This window comes from Mesocricetus auratus, unplaced genomic scaffold (assembly GCF_017639785.1).
Source record: "Mesocricetus auratus isolate SY011 unplaced genomic scaffold, BCM_Maur_2.0 Super-Scaffold_6730, whole genome shotgun sequence".
NCBI classification, from domain to species: Eukaryota; Metazoa; Chordata; class Mammalia; order Rodentia; family Cricetidae; genus Mesocricetus; species Mesocricetus auratus.
The window spans coordinates 49,788,329-49,812,578 of record NW_024429184.1 but is presented as its reverse complement, the minus strand read 5'-3'; the positions used below and the strand labels follow the sequence as shown (position 1 = coordinate 49,812,578).

Below are 24,250 nucleotides of genomic sequence, written 5' to 3'. Positions count from 1 at the left end.
GAATATTTAGAAGAGTTTTAATATGACAACTGAACCCCTATGGCTCTACAGATAACATAAGAATAGAAGCTATATGATCATGCCATGAAGAAGATTCGATAACAGCTAGAATAGTATTCCGTGTCCTTTACAAATTCTAGCTCATTTTGGTTTGTATTACTTCTAGATACTCCAGTCTTCAAATTTTGTTTCCCTTTTGTGTGTTTAGACCAAATAGATAGCCAAAAATGACCTTTATGATTTACTGTTAAGTTCAGCTGCACCTCCTTAGGGGTTACTTTGGGGGACTTACAAGGAGCCTCTTGGGTCCTTTAGTTTTTCCATGACCAGTTGTGTCATCTACTGGGATAGGTCAGGGTCTTGTTAATCATGTGACTTTCATGTGAGCCTTGAGGATATTTTTCTCTGCAATGATCTTTTCTTTGTAGAATGGCTAGAGTCCAACTTGGTCTCCATGACCTCTCTGAAGGGTGAATTGCCTGAGCTGTAAGGCCTTTTATAGATGTCCCATCATTTTCTGGGACCTGAATGACTTAAGTCAAAGGCCACAGTATTGACTATCTTCTTAGTTTCTTTATCATCATTGACTTCAACCTCCAAGAAAGAGTGTTGAGTGTCCATAAGGGCAGTTATTTCAGACTTGAAGAAGGGACAGTAATTTTAGTTTTAATTTTTGATAATATATACTTAAAGCTTAGGAAAAAAGGACTTTAGAATACATCTTCACTTTGTTAAGACTCTGTTTCCTAAGTAGTTGACAGTCTGAAAAACTAGTAGAAAACCTAAGTAATTGTCTAGATAAAGTGCAAAATCTGTTTTCCAAGGTAATGTTTTTGTTAAATGTCAGTAGGAACATCAGTGTTGGGTAAGTCTTATGCCAATAAAGCACTGTCTGGCCAATAGGGAATCTAGATAGGAGGGACTAGGAGTCCAGAAGGACTCTGGGTAAGAGAAACACAAGAGTCAACATGTAACGCCATGGGGTAGGAAGCCCGGAACTATTCTCTGGTAAGAAACATACTTAGATTAACAATTATGGGGTAATTACTTAAGTCAGAGCTAGCCAGTAAGAAACAAGTAAGGCCAACAGCTTCATAATTAATATAGCCTCCTGTGTGTTTATTTGGGACTGATGCGGCTCTAGAACCAGGCTGGCGGGAAGGCTTTCTCACAAGGAAAAGGTTTCCCATAACACATCAGAATTTTAAGAAAATCTTATTGCTGTATATAGAGAATTGGGCTTTAATTTTATTTTGTTGTACTTAATTTGGCCTTAGGAATTATAATAGTCACATCTATGCAATCTTTAAGTCCTATTTTTCACAAACTTATATTTCTTTTTACAAACTAACAAATTCCAAGCATCTGGTTATGTCCTTGCTTTTATTTCTAGTTTTGGACAATATTTTATGTGTAGAATAAAACTCTATTTTATCATATAAAATACTTTTTGGTCCAAAAGGATTTTCTTTTTGCAGTATCTGTATATACATGCTACATCTCCTTCTCACGTTTGTTGGCTTTCTGTCTTATTTTCTTTTACAAGATTCTTGATGTAAGTTGAGCTTTATTTTTTAAGCTATACAGGTCTGTACATAGACCACTGATGGGGGAATTCATGTACATTTGTTAATAAAGCACTGTTGGCCAATAGGAATCTAGATGGGTGGGACTAGGAGTCCAGGAGGATTCTGGGAAGGAGAAACACAAGAGAGTCAAGATGTAATGCCATGGAGGTAGGAAGCCCGGAACTATTCTCCGGTAAGAGAAATACTTAGATTAACAATTATGGGGTAATTACTTAAGTCAGAGCTAGCCAGTAAGAAACAAGCAAGGCCAACAGCTTCATAATTAATACAGCGTCTTGTGTGTTATTTGGGGACTACAATGTGGCAGAGCCCAGGCGACTGACGGGTGATATACCAAAGCGGCTAGCAAGAAAAAGCTTCTCTTAACAGACCACATCTAACTGTTTTTGGTTTTATAAAATTACTATGCTGGAGAATAGTAAAAAAGCTTAAATTTCTACAAATCGGGGCCTTTTACTTTTTGTCACTTGTCTAGTAGACAACAAAAAGTTCCAGGCAGCTCGTTCATAGCTCTTATGTAAACAGAGTTACTTGTTTTGCTTGTGAGATGCCTAGAAAATTGTAGGCTTACAGTGGGGAAACAAAAAAGGCGGCGTGTGGTCATATACATCTAGGCCTTGAGCATGGATCACTGTTATTATAGCATACTTCTTTGCAAGCTCTACTTAAAAGGAATGTCTTTATGTAGGCAACCTTCCTGGAGAAGGCTGTTAGCCATGCTAGACTTGCTTCTTCCCTCTCAGTCAGACTTCAGAGTGAGAGATTCCTGTTCCTTCCCATGTCCCTTTAATTTTCTGCATCTCTGTCCTAGTCTACTTTTAATATCCTCCAGTGAACAGAATTTTCCACATGGATGATCCTTTCTTAGCTTCTACAACTTCATGTTTTTATGAGCCTGATGGGGGAAGTCCTGTGTATATGTCAATGGGGTTAAGTCCTCTGTATAAAGCACTGTTGGCCAATAGGGAAGCAAGATAGGTGGGACTAGGAGTCGAAGAGGACTCTGGGTAGGAGAAACACAGGGAGTCAAGATGTAACCGCTATATGGATAAGAAGCCTGGAAACTTCTCTGGTAAGAGAAATACTTAGATTAACAATTATGGGGTAAATACTTAAGTCAGAGCTAGCCAGTAAGAAACAAGCAAGGCCAACAGCTTCATAATTAATATAGCCTCCTGTGTGTTTATTTGGGACTGATGCGGCTCTGGAACCAGGCTGGCTGGAAGGCTTCTCTACATGAGCCACAATGCGTCAATATTCTAATTCAGTTTTTCTGTCTTATGACAGGTGCATAAATACTTTCAGTATCACACAACAAATATATCTACCAAAAAACTCTAATAATATTCTAGTGGTTTTTGTAGGTGTTTCCAGTGTATTTTCTATTGATTATTTGTACAATCATATATATATGTATATCTATGTATATATATAGTTATAATCAGTTCAATTATATATTTTAAAATATCTTATTTTATTTACTTATTTTTTACACTTACATATTTGCATGTGTGTGTGTGCATGTGCTCAAAACACGGCATACTTGTGAAGTCAACTCAAGGGAGTCAATTCTTTCCTTTAATCATGCAAGTTCTAGAGATCCAACTTAGGCTGCCAGCTTGGCGGCAAGCTCCTTCACCTTCTGAAATAATTTACCTGCCTCCATTTTACTTTTATTTTATTTTACTGAGGCAAAATTTTGTGTTATCTTTAGTGGCCTCCAACTCATTGATTTACCCAGATGCCCTTAAATGTAGAACTCTCCTGCCCAGCCTTCCATGAGCTGGAATTACAGGCCTGTGCTATGATTCGGCACTGATCTCATTTTTTAAATGAAAAACAGAATAACATATCAAGAAGATATTGTACAAATTAACTCTTTCCTAATCCAACATCAATTCAACTTATACCTGCCTTATATGAGAAACCAGTTTTGTTAATTTGTGACTTTATCTTTCCAAAGGTTTTTGGTCAGGACTGGAGAGATGACTCAGAGTTTAAGAGCATTTGCTGTTCTTGAAGAGGACCTGAGTTCAGTTTTTAGCTCCTACATGGCAGCTCAAAATCACATGTAAATAAAGTTCCAGGAGGAGGTCCAGCATCCTCTTCCAGTCTTCCCAAGCACCAGGCATGCATGTAGTGCACACACACACACACACACACGTGTATATATATACACATACATACATACATACATGTGGGCAGGCAGACATTCATACACATAAAACTAAATGAACCTTCTCATAAGAGGCTTTTGTCAAAAAGTTGTTAATGTATGTATTTCTTATTTTCCACTGAACAAATATTGTTTACATTCTTTTGTCTTTTCTCTTCTTTCTCCTAGCTAGTATGTCTCTGGACTTACTCCATATTGCTCATGGAGTTGTTTGTTCCTTTTACAGCTGGATGACTGACCACTATGCAGATGTTCTTTGGTATATCTACCCAGTTTCCTGTGAGTGGTACTTTGAATTTTTTTTCGGTTATATGTAGTGAAGTTTTGGGAGTGTGAACAGACTACCCAAAGAAAAATTCAAAGCACAAAAGTTCCAATTCAAATTTCTGGCTTATTCATTGATCCGTTCATTGGACAACTATTATTGGGAACTAATATTAGAACACTTGTCACCATGAGGTGTTAAGTCACTTGAGTTAATGAACCTGGCTTGCCTCCCAGAGAAGTTGTCTGGGTTTACAAGCATAGGCAGTTGGTGCGAAGTAAGAATATTAGGGGAACTGCTTCAGGAAACTGATTTTTTCATCACTTCTTTTACTGCAGAGATACCATGTTCATTAGTTTTTGATAACTTGACACAAGCTTGCATCATACAGGAAGAAAGAGCCTCAGCTGAGAAAATGCTTCCACCAAATTGTTTCCCGTGGTGGCATTTTCTTGATCAGTGATTGATATGGGAGGGCCCAGCATGTTGTGGGCAGTGCTACCTTTGGGTAAGTGGTTCTGGGCTATATATGAAAGCAGGCTAGAGCTGGAGAGATAGCTCAGCGGCTAAGAACACTAGCTGGTCTTCCAGAGGTCCTGAGTTCAATTCCCAGCAATCACATAATGGATCACAACCCTGTAATGAGATCTTGTGTCCTCTTCTGGCCTGCAGGGATAGATGCATACAGGACACTGTATGCATAATAAATGAATAAACATTTTAAAAAGAAAGCAGGCTAAACAAGCTGTGCAGAACAAACCAGTAAGCAATGTCCCTCTGTGGTCTCTGCTTCATGTTCGTGACTCCAGGTTCTGGACTTGATTGAGATCATACCTCCGTTTCCTTCAACGGTGGACTGTGTCTGGATGTGTAAGTTAAATAAATCTTCTCCTCTCCAAGTTGTTTTTAGTTGTGTTTATTACAGCAATAGAAAGCAAACTAGGGCAGACATGTCCAATAATTATGTCATCAATAATGAAAGTCTCTGCCCACAGGTCTGAGGCAGAACTGGAGGACTCATTTAGCTGAGTAACCTAGTCCCCTGCCTTTTTTTTTTTTTTTTTTTTTTTTGCTGTTGTGATAAACACCGTGCCCAAAAGCAACTCACGGAGGAAACTTCAGCACACAGGTTGCATCCCATCACTGAGCAAAGCCAAAGCAAGAACTCAAGGTGAAAGCCTTTGAAGCAGAGACCCCGGGGAAATATGATCCGGACTTGCTCCCAGACCGCCTTTTATACAGCTCAATTCCACATGCCTAGGGTTGATACTGCCCACAACGAGGTAGACTCACCTACATCAACTAGCAATCAAGAAAATATCCTCACAGATGTGATCAGGTCACCCATCTGACATGGCCAGTTCTTCATTTGAGGTTCCATCTTCCTAGATGGCTCAAGTTGACCACCAAGGTTAGCTATCACACACCTAGGCTTACTTTTTTATGTTGGTAATCTTAAATACATATAGGGTGAAAAATTCATTCACATTCATAATGTATATATGTGCACATATAACACACAGTCCTATCTCTTTATCTGTGAGATGTGTGAATTTAAATAACTTAAAATAAAAATATACATAAATTAATTATATCTGGACAGAACATTAAAAGACTTAACCCCTGAAAATACACCCTAACCATCATTCACAAAATGTTTACATGTATTAGGCATTAAAACAAATCTGGAAAATATCTTGAAGTATATGGGAGGTCGTATACAGTTCATATGAAAATATGAAAATGCGTCTGCTAAAAGTCCTATACATGCTGAGGGAAAATGTATGTTCTTTTAAATTTCTTTTTTAGACTTATTTTATGTGCATAAATGTTTTACCTACATCTATGCATGTGTATTATGTGCATGCCTGGTCAGGAGAGGGTGTCAGATCCCCTGGAACTAGAGTTATGGATTGTTGTGAGCTACTGTGTGGATGCTGGCAAATGAGCCCAAGTCCTCTGCATGAGCAAAGTTGTCCTTAACTACTGAGCCACCTCCCCAGTCCTAATGTATTTTTTAAAGCATTTATTATTATTATTATTGTTACTAGTGTGTGTGCTGGTACTTGCATGCAGGTGCCTTCATGTGAATGTCGGAGAACAACTTTGTGGAATGGGTTCTCTCCTTCCGCATTTGAGTTGATTCGGGAATTGAACCCAGGTGAACAGGCTTGAAGGGAAGCCATCTCACAGGCCTGCACATACTGTATATACTCCTCTCCAATAAAAGTATTGTTATATTTTATGTAAGAGTTTATATGAGTTAACTTTTATTCTTAAAAATTACACACTGCTGAGTTATTACCAAAACCTAGCTCAATTCTTCCAGAACAATGAAGAAAACAGAAAGTTAGCCCTCAGCTTACATTCAGGGGGCACATTAAGCTTACTATACTTACTGGTACATTGAAAACTTGTTCTGATGCTTTTTATACTGAGGGACAGGCTGCAGTATGTGGTACTAAATGGGGAGGGGGTACCAAAAAGCAATAGTTAAATGGATCATTATTTGGTGGTGTGTATTTTGCAATGATTACCGCACAGCTCTCCAGTGACTTGGATTCCTATTTCATGCAGCAGTTCTGTGGATAGCAGAGAAAGATTGTATTTAAACAACCACTCATCTTATTTTAATGTCAGGCTCCTGCCCATCAAGGTGTTTGCGCTAGTTTTTACTGTTCAGTAGGAGGCTAGAACACACATCTGGTCTGAAAACCTTCCTTTTTCAACAGTCAGAAGTGTAGTGGGATTTAATCACCAAGAATATAGTAGGTTTGGTTTCTTCTATGCAGAGCCAAGCCTACAAGATGCTGGAGTAAGCAAAAAGGAACCAGAGAAATAAGTAAAGCAGACTGCCAAGGATGGAGCTGTAGGGGCAGGGAGGGCTGGCCCGAGAGGTTAGCACTTCCTAACTAGTAGTTGTTTTAAGTGGTAGTTATTACCGCTATCAGCACTGATGTGTGTGCCTGTGTAATCACCACTGCCACTTCCATCAAGGTTCCCTGTGTTTCCCAGTCAAGATCTTTCTTCACCTCTAGCCAGCAGCTCCTGCCTGGGAGGGTCATTTCTAGAAGGGCGTCCTCCGGGTGTCGACTTCCCAGAAGGCACGAAATCCCCTTTGGAAACCCTTCTGGCTTTTGGGCACGGACCCCCACCCCACGCGGGCGCCCCCTGCGGGTGACGACAGTGTCCTCCGGTTTCGGGTTCCTGGGCAGGGCGGCCCCGCCCTCCACCCGCTGGCCCGCCCAGCTCCCTGGAGCGGGCGCTCGGCCACAGGGTCCGCGCTCTCCATCGAGGACCATGGCGAGGTTGAGCTGGGGATACGGCGAGCACAACGGTGAGCAAGGGCTCCAGCGGGGACATGTGCAGATCGGCGGGAGCTCTGAACTCGGTGGGTGGATGGGAGTCAGGGGCCGGGGTCCCCATGCGCTCTTTCGGAGCCGACTGGGGTATTCATTCACCTCACTCAAAGAGCCCACCACAGTCCGGAGAAAGCCTGAGAGGTCACAAGTCAAATACTTGTGAGGAAACAAGGACAACTTCAGGGCGACACGAGCACTGATCCCTAAGTCACGGGACGCCTTCCAGAAACTGTTGAAGAAATCTTAGTAACTTGTAATTTGCATACTGACATGAAACTTACTTGTTCTTCACTGTTCTTTCCTGCCATATCTACCCTTTCAGAGACCAAGGCTTAGCAAATGATTATAGAAATCATAATGTGTCGCTAAGTGTACTTATTGATAAGCTTGGCAGTATGTACTTTTCTTCATATCGTTAATGTATTATCGATAAAGCACTTTTTCTTCTAGGTCTAATGAATTGAACTGATTGCTTCAAGTAATTATTCAAAAGAATTGCAAAGGCACACCAAGAACGCGCTGATAGAAGCCTGCCAAAATGGAGTCTGTGAATAATATTAAAAACTTCAATTAGCATATGCATTATTGGACAGGATTCTACAGCACATTTTATGCAAAGTTTACTGACATTTTTCCTTTCTTTTATTTTTTCCTTTTTGTGTTTTAAGACAAGGTCTCACTCATTAGCTTGGACATAGTCATTTCCCTGACATAGATGGAGACTGTGATGACTAATGTTACTTTTAAGATTGCACAGGATGAACTTTAGAATTTTAAGAATAAAGTTTATGTCTCATTTCTTTTTAACTGAAGTCACAATAGCAATCCTAATATTTCACTATCTTCTAGTCTGTGTTTTGGAAACACAATCTTCACACGTTTTATTTTTGCCTTTGATAGAAGCACTTTTATTGTTATTTGACAGTCATAAGGTTGTGTTACCCAGTAGGTCCTGATTGCACCCTAATAGGTAGAAAATGATGTTTTCAATAAAATTCTCCTCCAGAAAACTTAAAAGTTCATCTTAGAAAAGACATTAACAAGGAGTCATTTTTACATTTTATTCATTTTTTAATTTGAAAAAAGATTTATTCATTTTCTTTTAAAAATGCTTATGAGTATTTGGCTTTCATGTATGTCTGTGTACCACATGCATCCTGGTACCTGAGGAAGTCAGAAGAGGGCATTTGATCACCTGGGACTGGATTACAGATGATCGTGAGCCATCACAGGTGTCTGGCAAGAGGAACATGTGCTCCTAACTGCTGAGCCTCTCTCCAGTCTCCATTTGACATTCTAGCTAGGAGTTGTAGACCAGTTCTTCTCTTTTAGATACAGTGGTTTTAAGAGGACCACGCCTTGAAGGTAGATTTTGTTGGGAAAATTCTGTTGAAATGTGCTGCATCCTAGCTAAGCAAGCTATGCTGCTTTTTCTTGTTTAGTCATTGGCAAAACCAGTGACTGGGCAGATTAAGGGAATCTTGAGCTAAGAGAGAACAGCTGTGATGAAATGGAACCAAGGAGAACTCTCGACAGAGTGCCTGGTCCCCAAGCAATTTGTCATTTCTTCCACTAACCTCTGATTATTTTTAATGGTTTGGCCATGTGACATCACCAAACATTAGTTATCACTATAGATGCTCAAAAAATCCTCCAAACCACTGAGGAGCTACCTGTCTTTCACTTAAGAACGATATTTAAGTGGATTTAAATTTAAATGTGCTAGAAAATGTACAAAGGTAGGTATCTTTTAAGAGGTACAATAATGCAAGTGAATAGGTAAAGTTGACCATTTGATCCAAGCATTCTTTTTTTATCTTGCATAGTATTGACTTCCCTATAAACAGCTCTGGTCGTGAATAGGTAGGAATTGATGAAGAAAGTGATTAGGAAGTGAGAGCAACCCTTTACCTTTTGTAAGAATGTTTGTACATTGTGATGCATGTGTCGAATATTTGAAATCTAGTGCTCATTAGATTAATTTATATGTGGTGACCATGAAATAGAAAGGTTTTCTGTATTAAATAAGAAAACTAAAATGTGAACAGAAAGAGTACTCATGCAGAAAGATAAGTGAAGTGGTTTAATAAAAAAAGGCAATGCCCTTTCTACAGTGTCTTCTGAGGATTTTTAATGCAAAATTGCTATGACCCAAAGTATCTGATTCACAGAGCAGTGTGTGTTGTCATGTGTTCATGTTGCAGCTTTTTTTTTTCCAGAAACACATGTGGGAAACAATGCTATATTTATTGACACAGCATAGCCATTGTATTTGGATTATTCTCTGTGAAAGATTTGTATTGGGTAGATCAGTTGTACATCACAGGTAATTGAGCTAAGCAGAGTGATACCTGAGGATATCTGTGAGTGGTGTAATAAGCAAAAACTAACAGGCAGCATCTTTAGAATGACTGCTTTTTTGATGCTTAACATCATCTTTTCATCTCTCTACTCCAGACACTTCCCGGCTTCTGGAGCAGCCAGGGCACATTCTTGATTCTGAGATGGGATTTGTTTGCAGCAACGAATTGTACTTTGTTTTCGTTTGGTAGTTGGGTACCTTTGGGAAGTACATTATGAAATGTAAATATTCTTTTACCTATAAGTACATCTTAAATCTGAAAACAACTTAAAGGGAATAAAACTCTTTTCATACCCATAAAACACTAGCCTTGGTTAAACTATAGGTAGCAGGGCCCTGACAATGAGGCTATTACTTTTACTAATCTTTTTTGGGGGGTGGGGGTATGTAGGTGACTTGTTTGTGTACATGAGTGTTTTTTTGTATGTGGGTGTATATGCATGTGTATGTGGAGACCAGAGATTGACCTTGGCTGTCATTCTCATTTTTCTCTACCACCTTATGCATTGAGACAGGGTCTCCCACTGAGTCTAGAGGTCCTTGATTCAGTTAGTCTAACTAACTAGCTTGCTCCAGACACCCTCTGTCCCTGCCTCCTAGGTGCTGCATTACAAGTGAGCTGCCACACTCCCCAGGCATTCATGTGGATGATGAGGACCCAAACCTTTGTTCTGCATGGATAAGGTGCTTGTTATCAACTTTCAGTTTGTTGAATGAAGAACTTACTTAGCTCTTTCCTTTTGGTCCTACACATATCAGGCCCTATTCACTGGAACGAATTTTTCCCCATTGCTGATGGTGATCAGCAGTCTCCGATTGAGATTAAAACCAAAGAAGTGAAATATGACTCCTCCCTCCGACCGCTCAGTATCAAGTATGATCCTACCTCAGCTAAAATCATCAGCAATAGTGGCCATTCCTTCAATGTTGACTTCGATGACTCAGAGGACAAATCAGGTTGGCTCTGTTTGTTTATTTGTTGTGGTAAAACTTTGGATAGTTCGATTTATTCTCTCATCTTTCATTCTAGAATTTTCAAAATTGAAGCATATTTTTTTCTCGTGAATTCAAATGTTATCTATTTGGACCTTAAGATAAGGTTACCATAAAATAGTAGAGAAAATTTGTGGGGAAAAGTATGCTGGATGATATTTAAAAAATGGTTTTAGGTTATTATTACTTAACTGTGAAAATACTGACGTTTTAATAGTATTTCATAAATGATTTTAATGTTTTTTCTAGAAACTCTAAATTTTTTTAGATTAATTTTTTTATATGTAAGAATGTGTACTGTGGGAATTTCTAGGAGTTATAGTGGCTATGAGTCCCCATGTGGGTGCTGGGAATAGAACCTAGGTCCTCTGTATAGTAACAACAAATACTCTTAACCTTACCTACTGAGTCATTTGTCTAGTCCCCTGTTTCTGGAAAGTGTTTGGTCAGGATTGTTTAACTAATTTCAGTAAACCTATAGTACTAAGAGATTTGCTTTTAAAATTTTTTTGTGCTTGCAATCATAATATGTATGTATAGTAAATGAAACATGCAGAAATGTAGGATAAAAATTAAGTCTATCCCTACAGTTTATTATTATGTAAGCAGTGTGACACTCTTCCTCAGCATTTAAATATATATATAATTTATATATATATTTTAAGGCCACACATGTATACACAGGCATGCCATATTATTTTGCACTTGCTTTTTAAAATATGTTTGACTAATGTTATATTACTCTGAAAATTTTTCCTGTCAAAATATTTTATGGATTTTTTTCTATTAAAATGTATAACTCTAACACTCTTGCTAATAGATGCGATATATAAACTACTCTTTTATCATAATTTATGGATTATTGTCCTAATAATGGACATTTAAGAAGGAAGGAAAGTAGAGATTTAATTTAAAAATAGAAATATTTATAGCATCTATCCTTATATTTGTTATTACTTGTAATAAAAATTATATTTAATTTGTTCATGGGTCATATCCTTTACAATATGAATTGTGGACTCACAAAGTAAAATTTTAATTTACTTGGCACTTTATTACCTAAAGGGAGAATAAAATACTATTTACTTAAAATGAATATTTAATACTCTTTGAACCTATCTGCTGCCAAGTATAGATGCTACTGTGTTAAAGATATATATCCAAACGCAAATATGTGAAAACTTTCCTGTCATTTGTGTTTGTATGCACCTATACAATAAATGAACTTATGGAGTATAGTGTAGGCTCCACGGATTGAACTCAGGTCATTAGGCTTGCCTGGCAAGCACCTTTATATCCTGAGACATGCCATTAGCTCCCTACTAAGGATTTATAAAGTTTAATCATTTCCTTCATCAGCTTATAATGGAAATCACAATATCCTGCTTTTGTAGAAAGCATTGTTGTTAGTAAAGAAATGTAAGCTTATACAAGTGTCTTCTTCACCTTGATTAGATCATCTCAGTGATACCTTTCTGGAGAGCTGCAGAAAATATTTAAAGAAAGATGAACCTGATGTTGCTTTTTACATGAAGCAGAAAGGGAGAACCTACCTTATTACATGCATTCAACTGTATTTCCTCCAGGCTTACAGTTTTGAGTTTTGTCAATCTGTTAGTAGGTGTGCTTGCTGTACTGAGAAGTTTGGAAAAGCAATCCAAAATTTCAAGTTGCTACCATTCACATTTGCAGCAGAATAATTTGCAGCAGGATCCTTTTTTTTTTTTTTTTGGTTTCTCTGTATTGTTTTGGAGGCTGTCCTGGAACTCGCTTTGTAGACCAGGCTGGCCTCGAACTCAAAGAGATCTGCCTGCCTCTGCCTCCCCAGTGCTGGGATTAAAGGCATGTGCCACCAACACCCAGCCTGCAGCAGGATACTTTTATAATATTTCAAAAATTCTAATGCTTGCAAAAAAAAAAAAACAAAAAACCCCACCAAAAGTCTAATCCTATTCACATCTAATATTAGAATAAAAAGTGTTGAGATCATGCTTTGAAAAGATTTTCTTCATGAATATAATTATTTTTATTGGAAAAAAAATCCCCAACTCAATTCAATCTGCAGTAGTCTAGGTCTTCCCCCTCTCTGTCTCCTCCCTCTCTCCCACTCTCTCTCTCTCCTCTCCTCTCCCTTCCCTCCCTTCCTTCCTCTCCCCACTCTTTAACTTTGAGACAGGGTCAGTCACTGAACCTGGAGCAAGGATTTAATTTGCAAGTCCCAGCAATCCTCTTCTCACCCCCTGGGGTTACAGGTGCCTCATGGCCACATCTACATTTTTTTCTTTTCTTGCGTGTGTGTGTGTGTGTGTGTGTTTGTGTGCGTGTGCGTGTGCGTGTGCGTGTGTGTGTGTGTGTGTGTGTGTGTGTGTGTGTGTGTGGTTTGTTTGTTTGTTACTCTAAGTCAGAGTCATCTTGTGAAGTCCTGGCTGATCTGGAACTTGGTATGTAAATCAGGCTGTCCTTGAACTCAAATAGATCTGCCTAATTCTGCCTCCAGAGTACTGGGATTGAAGGTGGGAGTCACCTTTCTTAGCCCTGACTTTTAAATGCTCTTACCCAGTAAGCCTCATCTCCAGCTCCAGGAAGCCATTCTTGACCAAAAATTAACCCTGAATGTTATCAGTGAACACAGCCGGGGCACAGAATTGTCCTTGTGGTCCTTGAGGGTTTTACTTGGTTGAACAGATGCACACTTGAGCATTGCCTAAGCTGTAGGTACTCACACTTCAGATGTTAATAGTCCTTTAAAAGGAACAAATAGGCATGAAATTCTTTAGGAAGAGTACCTACTGGATATAGAAGAGAGTGATGAGGAAAGAAAAACCTGATAGGGGAGACAGGGCCACTCTTGCCTGTGATACTTGCCTTTCTAGACTCAGAATTCACTTTTCTCGGGGTCTTCCCTGAATCTGGCTCCTGTGGTGTTCTAGGATATCTTCATCCAGAGCTTTCCACTCCATTGTAGCTGGCAGGTTGGCATCTCTTGACCGGTTACATTAGTGTTTCATTTGGAAAAGATTTCTTTTTGGAAATTCTGAATGAAAGTAAATAATAGCATGTGGGACTTTGGAGAAATCATTACTTGTTTTAAGGAATAAAACAGAGACAATAATTTATTTTTTAATTTTTAAAGATTTGTTTATTCATTTGTTATGTGTATAGTATTCTGCCTCCATGTATGCCTACACATCAGAAGAGGGCATCAGATCTCACTATAGATGGCTGTGAGCCACCATGTGGTTGCTGGGACTTGAACTCAGGACCTCTGGAAGAGTAGTCAGTACTCTTAATCTCTAAGCCATTTCTCCAGCACTAGGCAATAGTTTATTATTTACTCATCTGAGATGGTAGCCCACCATTGTGCTGCATACCCACAAATTCCTTCCCTTTGTAGTGACCAGTCCTCCATTTTAGCAGCCATGACAGGCTAACATGTGCTTGCATGACCTTGCGGCTCCTGTCCTGGTCACTAAGGTCAGATGCCCTCCTCATGGCAAGGAACCAATCAGAAGTTAGCTTGCAGAGCTGTGCTTTACGGCTCTGGGTGTGCTTTACGGACAGTGCACAACAGTGACATGCAGAGCATAGCAACCGCCCTGGGCTGTGAAGTGCACCAATCCTGAGACTGTTTCATACCCTTAGACACTCGCCTTTCGCTGCCCTTTAAGGTCCCTGCCTGGAGGTTGCTTGGGGTCTTTCTCCAGTTATCCCCCATGGTGGCGGGGTGAAGGGCCCAAGCTAATAGGGTTAGCTCGTTAAACATCTACAATAAAAGACTCTTTGCTTTTGCATCAAAATGGGCCTCTTGGTGATTTGGGGGTTCAGAATTTGGGCACAATACCTTGTGAGGTATTTATCAGTCTAGTTGTCCATGGGACCTGGGAGAATGGAGCCAGTAAATAAGGTGAACTAAAATCTCATGCAATAAACAACGTTATTCAAAGCGGTAGACAGTTTATTCTCTGAAGGTTAGGAGGAGCCACATGAGTAAAATGTCCAGTGGGAAGGGCAAGTCTCATGTGGTGGGCGAGCCTCACTTAGAAAAAACATGCTTTTCTCCAGAGGCATATAGAGGTAAGGGCAGCAAGCAATGATGACTGCTACTTCCGGGAGGAGCACAACACATTCCAAGAACATTTCTATGCTTTTGAAAAAATTGAGGTCACAAGACTTGTCTTATTTTCTTAGGGTTTTCTCACAAGCACTCAATCTTCTCACACGACTCTATTCTTTTTGATATCTGATTTTTTATTTAAATAACCTTTGTTTCATTCATTTTACATACCAACCAGTTTCCCCTCTCTCCTCTCCTCCTCTCCCCTCCCTTTTGCCATCTACCCGCCCTCCCTAACCACTCCTCCTCCATCTCTATTCAGAAAGGGATCGCCTCCCATGGGCTTTCATAAAGCATAACCCATCAAATTGAGGAAGGACCCAGCTCCTCCCCTTACATCAAGGCGGGGCCAGGTAATCATTAAGACCCTTCTTGAACTTTCTGACAATGAGGCTAAAGTAGGAGGATCACGAAAAAAAAAAACCCAAAGGAAGCAGTGGTGGTGCATGCTTTTAATCCCAGGACTCAGTAGGCAAAGGCAGGTGGATCTGAGTTCCACGACAGCCAGGGCTGCATAGAGAAACCCTGTCTCATCCCACCCTCCCACAAAGAAAGCTAAAAAGAAAGAAATTATCACTATTAATCTTGTACTACAGATTAGCTGTCTTATTACAGACCCTAAAAATATAGGGTTTTGTTTGTTTGCTTGTTTTTGTTTTGTTTTTGAAGACAGGGTTTCTCTGGCTGTCCTGGAACTCTCTCTGTAGACCAGGCTGGCCTTGAACTCAGAGATCCATCTGCTCCTGCCTCCCAAATCCTGTCTTTAAAGACGTGCACATTACCAGTGCCTGGCTAAACCTAGATATTTTAAATTCACTTTTCCTTACCCGATTTTTCTTTGAAGACTCCCATTCAGAAAATAGTCTTCTCCACAATTAGGCATTTGCTTATCATGAATTCACTTGGATATTTTTCTGAAATACTGACCTGTGCAGTCTGAATATGTAACCTGTAAAGAGATCTCCACTGTTTAGCCAGGCAAAGCCGGCTAACCTGACTGTAACTGTGAACTCTACAGCCATTATTCTTGGATGTCTCCCTAACAATGTGTGTTGTTTGTATCATTTTCTTTCTCCAGAGCCAGCTTGCCTGAGCCTCCTCCCAAAGTCAATTCCACATTGATTACTCAGGCTCTCTAATCTCCTTTCTATCTGCAAGCGAATGGCTGTTTGGCCAGCTCAGATTTTGTTATGCAACAGCAACGAAGAAAAGCACAATAGAGCCCTTGACTACTTTCCTTCAGGTGCCATTCCATCCTCAGTCAGTGCAGGGCTGGGCAACAACTGTATGACTGGCGTCACTCAGGGCAATCACGGTGAATCATTTAAAGACAAATCAATCAGACATTTGTGCATCTCCTCTGACAGTTACTAAGCTAGGTGGTGGTGGTAGCAGGATCCCCGTCTCTGCTTTCATTCATTCAGCACAGCACAAGGAGTAGCAATAAAAGTACGGTCTCACCAAGGAAAGCAGGAGCAAGCTCACCAACTGATGGAAGGTGGTCTCTTCTTTATTTTTCAGAGTGCTTTGAAACAGGTATCATTTGGCAGCATCATTTTTAATTTTATGTGTGTGTGTTTGTGCGCCACATGCATGTGGGTGCTAGTGGAGGCCAGAAAAGGACACTGGATCCCCTGGAGTGGCCTGCCACCTGACATGGGGGCTGAGACCTGAACTTGGGTCAGCAGCAAGCACTCTTAACTTCTGAGCCATCCCTCCTAACCCACCCTTATGTTTTATAAAGATATCTACATCTAAATGCTTTTTCATATAAGGTGGATAAGTTTTAAAACTTAATACTGTGTGTGTGTGTGTGTGTGTGCACGAGAATGAGTGTGTGTGATGTGTGCACACAAATCACTCGTAACTCTCTAAGGAGAAATTTAAATATCTGTTGCTAAGTCTTTGTTTCCCCAGTCTAACCCAATCTTGCTGTATCTTGGTGGAGTTTAGTGATGTTTATGGTGTATTTAGCATACAATGTTTTTCCTTTCTGTCCCTATGTCTGCAGCATACAACAGAATTAGGCAGAAATCGTTTACAACTCTCTTCTGTTCCCTTTCATTCTCCTCCCTTTCTTTCCTTCCTTCCTTCTTTTCTTTCTCTTTAGTTGGTTGCACAGGCTAGCTTCACACTCTCTGAATAGCCCAGTAAGCCAAGTTACAGGCGTGTGCCCCTATGCCTAGTTTAGGGCTGCTCTGTAATAAAGTATGTTTCTACATACTTGTGATGTAATTTTATTAACACAATCTTAGAGATTATATTTGCTGAAGGAAAACACTGAAATATACTTCTTCAAAGTGATAAAGACATATTAGAGTTTTAAAAATAATTTAATATCTTCCTATATCTTATGTTTCTTCACAAATACAGACTCTAAGCACAGAAGGTGATCCCCTATTTATGGTTATAGCCACAGGCATGCCATGGTAGCAGTGGGTAGCACATCCCCAGTATTGTTGTGTGCCCGGCCTTGGAAAGTGCCTTGCTTACCATGTTTCTTCTATTTTCATAGTAGTGGTAGTGAGATTGTGTCATTGTCTCCAGTAGTTAGATGAACAAGTCACAGCTTAGAAGTTAGGTTTTGTCCAAGACCATGCAGATATAGAAAGTTCAGACCTTGGCCGTCCAGACATCCTGCAGAGCCTGTATCGAATCAGACAAGCTGTTTGGCTCTCCCAAGCTCACAAGGAACCCTTTTTGCATTTCGTATTCTTATTCAGAGAATCTGGCTTGCTTTCAGTTAAACAGAGCGGATTTTCACTTTGGAGAATTCTACTCATTTCTCTCTGCCGTCTGTGGGTGTGTTGTAACTTGCTAAGAATTTCACAAAATCTACATGGTGGGCTCTGTTTCCAGTGTTTGTTTCCACTCTTAATATATATCAAGTTGTATCGGTGTCTGCAAAGTGAGCAAATTTTAAGAACAGGAATGTGTTTAGTGGTTCAGGGAGAAGTTACGGGTTTTGACGGGCTGGGTAAAAGTAGTTTTTCTGGCTAACCATTTAAAATGTGCTGGTATTTAGTTCTGCGTGGAGGGCCTCTCACCGGAAGCTACAGGTTGCGCCAGTTCCACCTGCACTGGGGGTCCGCAGATGACCATGGCTCTGAGCACGTGGTCGACGGAGTGAGATACGCTGCAGAGGTAAGCGGCACACACAGCCTGCTCCATAGGGGACGCCTCCCAGAGCCCAGCAGTTCCGCAACTGCTTAGACACCTGTGTCTGAGACAGCATCGCTCACCTCACAGGAGAGCTTCAAATAGGGCCTTTCATAGCCTTGAACCAACTCTGAGAGCTTAGCGTTGGTTATATATTCAGAAAAGAGTAAACTGAGCTTAATACGGTGTTGTGTGCCTGTAATCCCAGCACTGGGGAGGTCAAGGCAGGAGGATCAGGACTTCCGGGCCAGCAGCCTAGGATATATGACAAGATTCTATCTGATAAAACAAAACCAAACAGCAATAACACAAAAAATAACAAGTCTGGGGGTTATGAGCTGACACTATTCCTTTCAAGCAGAAACTTAATGATCCATTGTCTTGTTCCCTTTTCTCTGGTAAGGTAGTCCTTTTTGTTAAAACTTCATTCGTTGCCAATGCTCTGACTAAACCCTCTGCTTAAAATACAGAGTGTGATATACCCCTCATCTTAATACCATGAAATTGCTCTGAACTTTACTGAGAGATGAAAGCCAAGTATTGTGTGACTCAACAAAGTCTATATGAGTGAACCAACCTTGGCCTGTGAATTATCTAGGCAAGACTGAGCAGTTAGTTACCAGGTGGTACAGTCTCCCTTAAGCTTTTAATATTTCCGAGGTTTTGTTAGACACCCAGGACAACGCTGTTCAGAAAATGCAGCAAATGCATCTTCTTTTCCAGTTTCCATATTTGTTTGATGTGTGCCTGGCCTCTGAGGCTGCCATCCCATGTGTCCGTTTTTGCAGGGTTTTGTGTTGCAGTACTTGCTCTGTCCTCAGGGGAGAGGAATGAAGTGATAGGTGTTCAATTCTCCGGCAAAGATGATAGCATGTGATCTGAAGAGCAGCTGGAGGTGGGGGAGGGCAGGAAAGGCTTCTTTGAGATGGTGTGTAAGTTGAGACAAAGGGACAAGGAGAAAGCACTGTGAGAAAAATCCTGACTCACAGGGCTTCCCAGGGAAAGGCAACACAGCAGCAAAAAGTGCTGTGAGGTAGGCATGAGGTCGTCGAGCTAAGGAAGAGAAAGGGTAAGGCTTTGCTTTCCAGGACTGGGCTTGGTAAGAGAGAAAAGGGGGAGAATCCTGCCCTGCATAGCACTGACCTGGTCTGCTTCCTACTTGCTAAAACGTATCTGACTGCCAAGTGGAGAACAGGCTGTTGTGGGGCAGATGTTGGAGGAGGAGACAAAGCAGAAGATTGCGGAAGAGTTGAGGTGGACAGCGATAATTTGAGCAGGAGTTAGCGTCACTAGGGAGGTCTATGATAGACTTGGAAGGCCATGTCAGTGGTACTTGCCTATTGCCAGGATGCTGAGCTTCAGCAGGCTGTAGATACAATCCTGGAATTTAAAGAGGATGTCAATGCTAGAAATGCTAATGTATGGGAGTCTCTCACTTTTGGCCTAAAGTTCAGAAAAATCCCTTCATTCTCAGTTCTGGAGATGGCGCCAATGTGTTATTAGCTTTTCTAGACACCTTTGCTTAAGAACATAGCTGTAATCAAGTTATGTCCCATCATGAAATTGAAACAGGAAAGAAAACAGGCATTTTAAATCGCAACACATGAAAATGTAATGTTTCAACTATGATTTGTGGCATTACAGAGAGGTTAAAGAAATCTCATCATGAAAAATTTTGTGCCAACACATGTAGTGCTGGTTTGAATGGGAATAACCCCATAGGCTCATGCATTTAAGCACTTGGTTCCCTATTGATGATGCTATTTGGGGAGGTCTAGGAAGTTTGGCCTTGCGGGCGGGGGATAATGTTATTGAGGGCAGGCTTTGAGGTTTCAAAGAGTCTTGCCATATTTAATGTTTACTGTCTCTGCCTTGTGCTTACAGTTTGAGATAGGAGCTCCCAGCTTGCTGCTCCAGCCACCACGCCTAGTACCAGCTTGTTGTATTTCCCTACCATCATGAACTCTAACTCTCTGGAGCCCTAGGCCCAAATAAACTCTTTTTCCTTTCATGTGGATATATAAAGTATAGGTTAAAAGTCTGTGTTGGAAACTGTATTTGGTAATGGATCCTCCATCCTTGTAATGGTTGATCTGAACTATCCCCCACAAACCCACTTATTGAAAAGTTTCCTCTCCAGGGTGGTGTTATTGGGAGGCTGATGAACCTTTGAAAGAAGCAGCCTCAGAGGAAGTCTTTGGATCATTACCAGAGTGCCTTTGAGGAGCATAGTAGGACCTTGCTCCTTTATTTGACTTTTTGGTTCCCGGTCATGAGGTGACCAGTTTGCTCTGCCAGGCACTCCAGCTGAGATATACTGCTTTGCCACAGACCAAAAACAGGGGCTAGCTGATGGTGTGCTGACACCCTTGAGGCTGTGAGCCTGAATAAACTTTTGCTTTTTATAAAGGGATGACCTCAGGACAGATGGAAAGCTAACACCTTGATGTAGGGGATGCACAATTCAGATTTCCACATTAATGGTAGATTTTTGTCATACTACTTGGCAGCATATTACAAATGTTCATCTTAAAAGCACCGAAGTTAAGTTATATTTAGAAATTATTTTGCCATTATGTAAGAATCTTTTTTGTTTTCCTAAAGAGTCTCACAACGTAGTTCTTGCTGTCCTGGGACTCACTATATAGATTAGGGTGACCTCAAACTCATAGAAATCTACCTGCCTCTGCTGGTGCTCAAATGTTGGAATTAAAGTTGTGTGCTACTGCACCTTGTGGAAAGAATCTTAATCTGATTATTGTGGGGGCTAATTACCTGTTATTCATCCCTAATCAACATCCCTGTTAGTCAGGAAGTAGAGATTGTTAATTTGTTTACTTTTAATGTGGAAAAAAAGCCAAACTATGAAAGTGACACCAGTTACTCCATGAAGGTATTATAAGGTTATATGGGGGAGAAGAGGCCTTTTTTAAAAACAGGTTTTCTTGCTCTGGTTTCTTATCATATTTCAAACAGTTGTTGCTTAGTCAGCAGAAGGGTGTCAGCATAGGAGATTTCTTTCTTTGTGTTTACACACCCATTTTCTAACCAGTTGCGCTCTTGACTCTTTGATGCCATTTCTCACTAAGCGAGCTATTTGAGGAGTTGTTGTAATTGGCACCAAGCCATTTGAAACAACTTTAGTGCCCTCAACGGCCCATCCCCACAGCGGAACGTTCTTTGTCTCCTGAGCCATGTGAACCTGTTTCAACATCCAGTGTTTTCAGGATTCTTCCTTCCCCCTACTATCTCACACCAACTAGAATCCACCTTGGTATGTGTCTTTCTGAATATCCCTTTGTTTCCTTCAATTACACATGATTGTTGCGCTATTTTATAGTTTTATAGTTGAGTGTGTATGATAATTCTTATCTAATCAGAAACTCTTCATATTAGTTTCCTGTAAGATGAGGAATTTAATTTTAAGGATGGGGATGAAAGTATATATTTATATTTGCCAAATCCTCTCTGTGACACAATTGATTGTGAGGGTGATTTGAGCATGAAGGCTGAATGATTGCTCCCTTTTTGAATGACCAAGCAGATCTTTAAGGATTCTTATCTAAGGTGGTCCCTGGTATCATCAGTTCTTGCTTGTAACAACATGGGCTGGCCTTCAATGTTTATGATAGGAACTAAATCTTCTGGGCATGGCATAATGCCCTTTGGCTTCTCTCTGTCCTTCTCTCAAGAAGAACTGAAGTGGTAGTCATCTTGGTTATTCTACAGTTTTTTTATATTCCTCTGTGTTCAGGATACTCTATTGCTCATGTGCTCCGACATGTAGGTTTTCGTTGGGTTTTGCAAATGTCTGCTTGCATGATAATTAAGTTGTAAAGTTGGCAGAGCCTTTTCAAGAGTCTCAAGTTCTCAAACCTCTCTCCCTTTCTCCTCGCACTAGCTGCCTCTCTTCATGTTCAGACACCTGTGATTCTTTGACCTAAAGCATTCTTTTCCCCATCCAAACTTGTTCTTGGCAAAGGATCTGAATATATTTATATAAGGTAGTAAATGCCTATGTCAGTCAGCTCAATATGATCATGGAAATATTGTATCCCTACATCAGAACATTACATGGTACCCTACAGATGTATGTAGCTATCATTTAACAGTACAAATAATCTAATAATAAAAACATGACTAGGTCCACAATAGTTTATAATAAGGAGAATTTGCATTTCCCAGCAACAAAAATGTGAGACTACAATGACAAATATATGATAGGTCAGTTTCAGAAGTAACCTTGTTATCAGCAGCCACTTTATAGGAACCTCAGTAAACCCCATCTGACTCATGCCTGATCATTTGCAGTAACTTCAGTGAGGGGCAGAGGCTCCAGGTCACATAAGAACAATATTGGAGTGTGGTAGGACTGGAGAAACTGGGAGCTTTCAAATAGTTTACCACAGATAGGTAGGACCCTGCAATTTTTATTCTGGTCCCATTTTATATGAGTAGATTTGGAGGACAAAGGATTTTGTCTTATTTAGGGTTTCTGTTGCTGTGAAGAGACACCATGACCATGGCAGCTCTTATAAAGGAAAACATTTAATTGGGTTAGCTTGCAGTTTCCGAGGTTCAGGCCATTATCATCAAGGTGAGGCATAGTGGTATGCAGGCAGACATAGTGCTAGAGATGGAGCTGAGAGTTCTACATCTTGATCTCCAAACAACAGGACGTGAACTGTTTCACTGAGTGTAGCTTGAGTGTAGGAGACCTCAAAGCCTACCCCAAAGTGACACACTTCCTCCAACAACGCCATACCTACTTCACCAAAGCCACACCTCCTAATAGTACCACTTCCTATGGGCTTTTGGGGGCCAGTTACATTCAGACTACTACAGACTCCTTACCTACTTGAGGCCCCAGCTTCAGACAGTTACATCGGTGTTTCATTTGCATTTTCATTTACATTTTTTTGCCATGCTTATGTGAATGTTTGAACTATGTCGTGTGCTTTCTTTCTAGCTCCATGTTGTCCACTGGAATTCAGACAAATACCCCAGCTTTGTAGAGGCAGCTCATGCGTCAGATGGACTGGCTGTCCTGGGAGTATTTCTAAAGGTGAGAATCTGCTGTTGCACCTTAATAGTTTTAAAGAGCAAGCTAGTTCTAAATATCATTCAACTAGTTTTAAAGAGCAAACTGGTTCTAAATAGCATTCAACTAGCTTTAGATAGCAAGCTAGTTCTAAATTTAATATTTCCCTTTTTAAGTGACCAGTAAAAAGTTCCATAATAGTTTGGAAACAGTATCTCACTATTTTTCCATATTGCTAGTTGAGGATTTGTATATGAGTAGCAAGTGATGCGTCAGCAAGAATAGCAGCAGAAGTAACAGCTGAAATCTCAAGAAGAAATGTAGGCTCATCTGGTTCCCGACTTCAATGTTTAGAGACCTAGAACAGCGGAAAATTCAAGCTCAGGATTCTTGAAGCCCATGTTTGACCATATTGGCAAATCATCTCAAACCTTTTTTCTTAGAAAAAAAAAAGTCTCCAACTTCTCCTTTTCTGATATTTGCATGGGGACAGGCAAGTCTTGTTATCACGCCTGGGGACAGTTTCTTTAGGGTGTGTTAGTTTTCCATGCCTCATTATCAGTGTGATGTTGTAACTTGTGGAGCTGGGGTGGGGCTGAGAGGCAGAGACCGGGAGTGATGTTGGGAAAAGCCAGGACTTTTCTATGAACCCTAGGTGGTAACAAGAGGATACAGGTGTGATAAGAGAAGGTGCTCAAATCTTACAGGGTTTAAACCTTTAGGTAGATTGAAAACACTCCTATCTGTGAAAAGCATATGTTTCGGAAGCATTTGCTCTTCAAGGTAAAGCCCCTTGATCCGGGACTTCAAGTAACTTAAGACTGCAAGTAGGAGATCGAAAATTTCATGAAAGATTTGGTAGTAGCCCAGTTAGTCTGGATCCGAATGTTACAGCTGTTAATCATCAGCCACTTTCCTAAACAGGCTTTATCTCAAGCTAACCTGTATCTTAAATGTGACTCAAAAATCAAGAGTATTCTATGCTCTTCCAGGGGACTAGTGTTCAACCTCTAGTCAAATTGCTCACCAGGGCCTGTAACTCCAGCTCCAGAGAATCCAACACCGTCTTCTAGACTTCTTGGGCATCCACATATACATGGCTAATACGCATACACACATATGCAAAAGTAAATAAAATAAAAATAAAAACAAATCTTTTGTAAACTGTCTGAAACATGTGAAGCGATTG

General features: G+C 40.4%; 1 protein-coding gene across 6 annotated transcripts in view; it reads left to right on the top strand.

The window, feature by feature from the left end:
• Positions 1-24,250, top strand: part of Ca13 (carbonic anhydrase 13) — a 51,754-nt gene that overhangs the window by 15,372 nt on the left and 12,132 nt on the right. For 2 of the 6 annotated variants that reach the window (XM_040741376.1, XM_040741379.1), the window contains exons 1-4: positions 7,259-7,367; positions 10,514-10,711; positions 17,887-18,005; positions 22,990-23,085. In XM_040741376.1, the coding sequence (XP_040597310.1) occupies positions 7,331-7,367; positions 10,514-10,711; positions 17,887-18,005; positions 22,990-23,085 (450 nt within the window). In that variant the 5' untranslated portion in view covers positions 7,259-7,330. Of the gene's footprint in view, positions 1-7,258; positions 7,422-10,513; positions 10,712-15,606; positions 16,105-17,886; positions 18,006-22,989; positions 23,086-24,250 lie in introns of those variants that run through there. The other 4 variants (XM_040741375.1, XM_040741378.1, XM_040741377.1 and 1 more) reach the window with 4 other exon arrangements.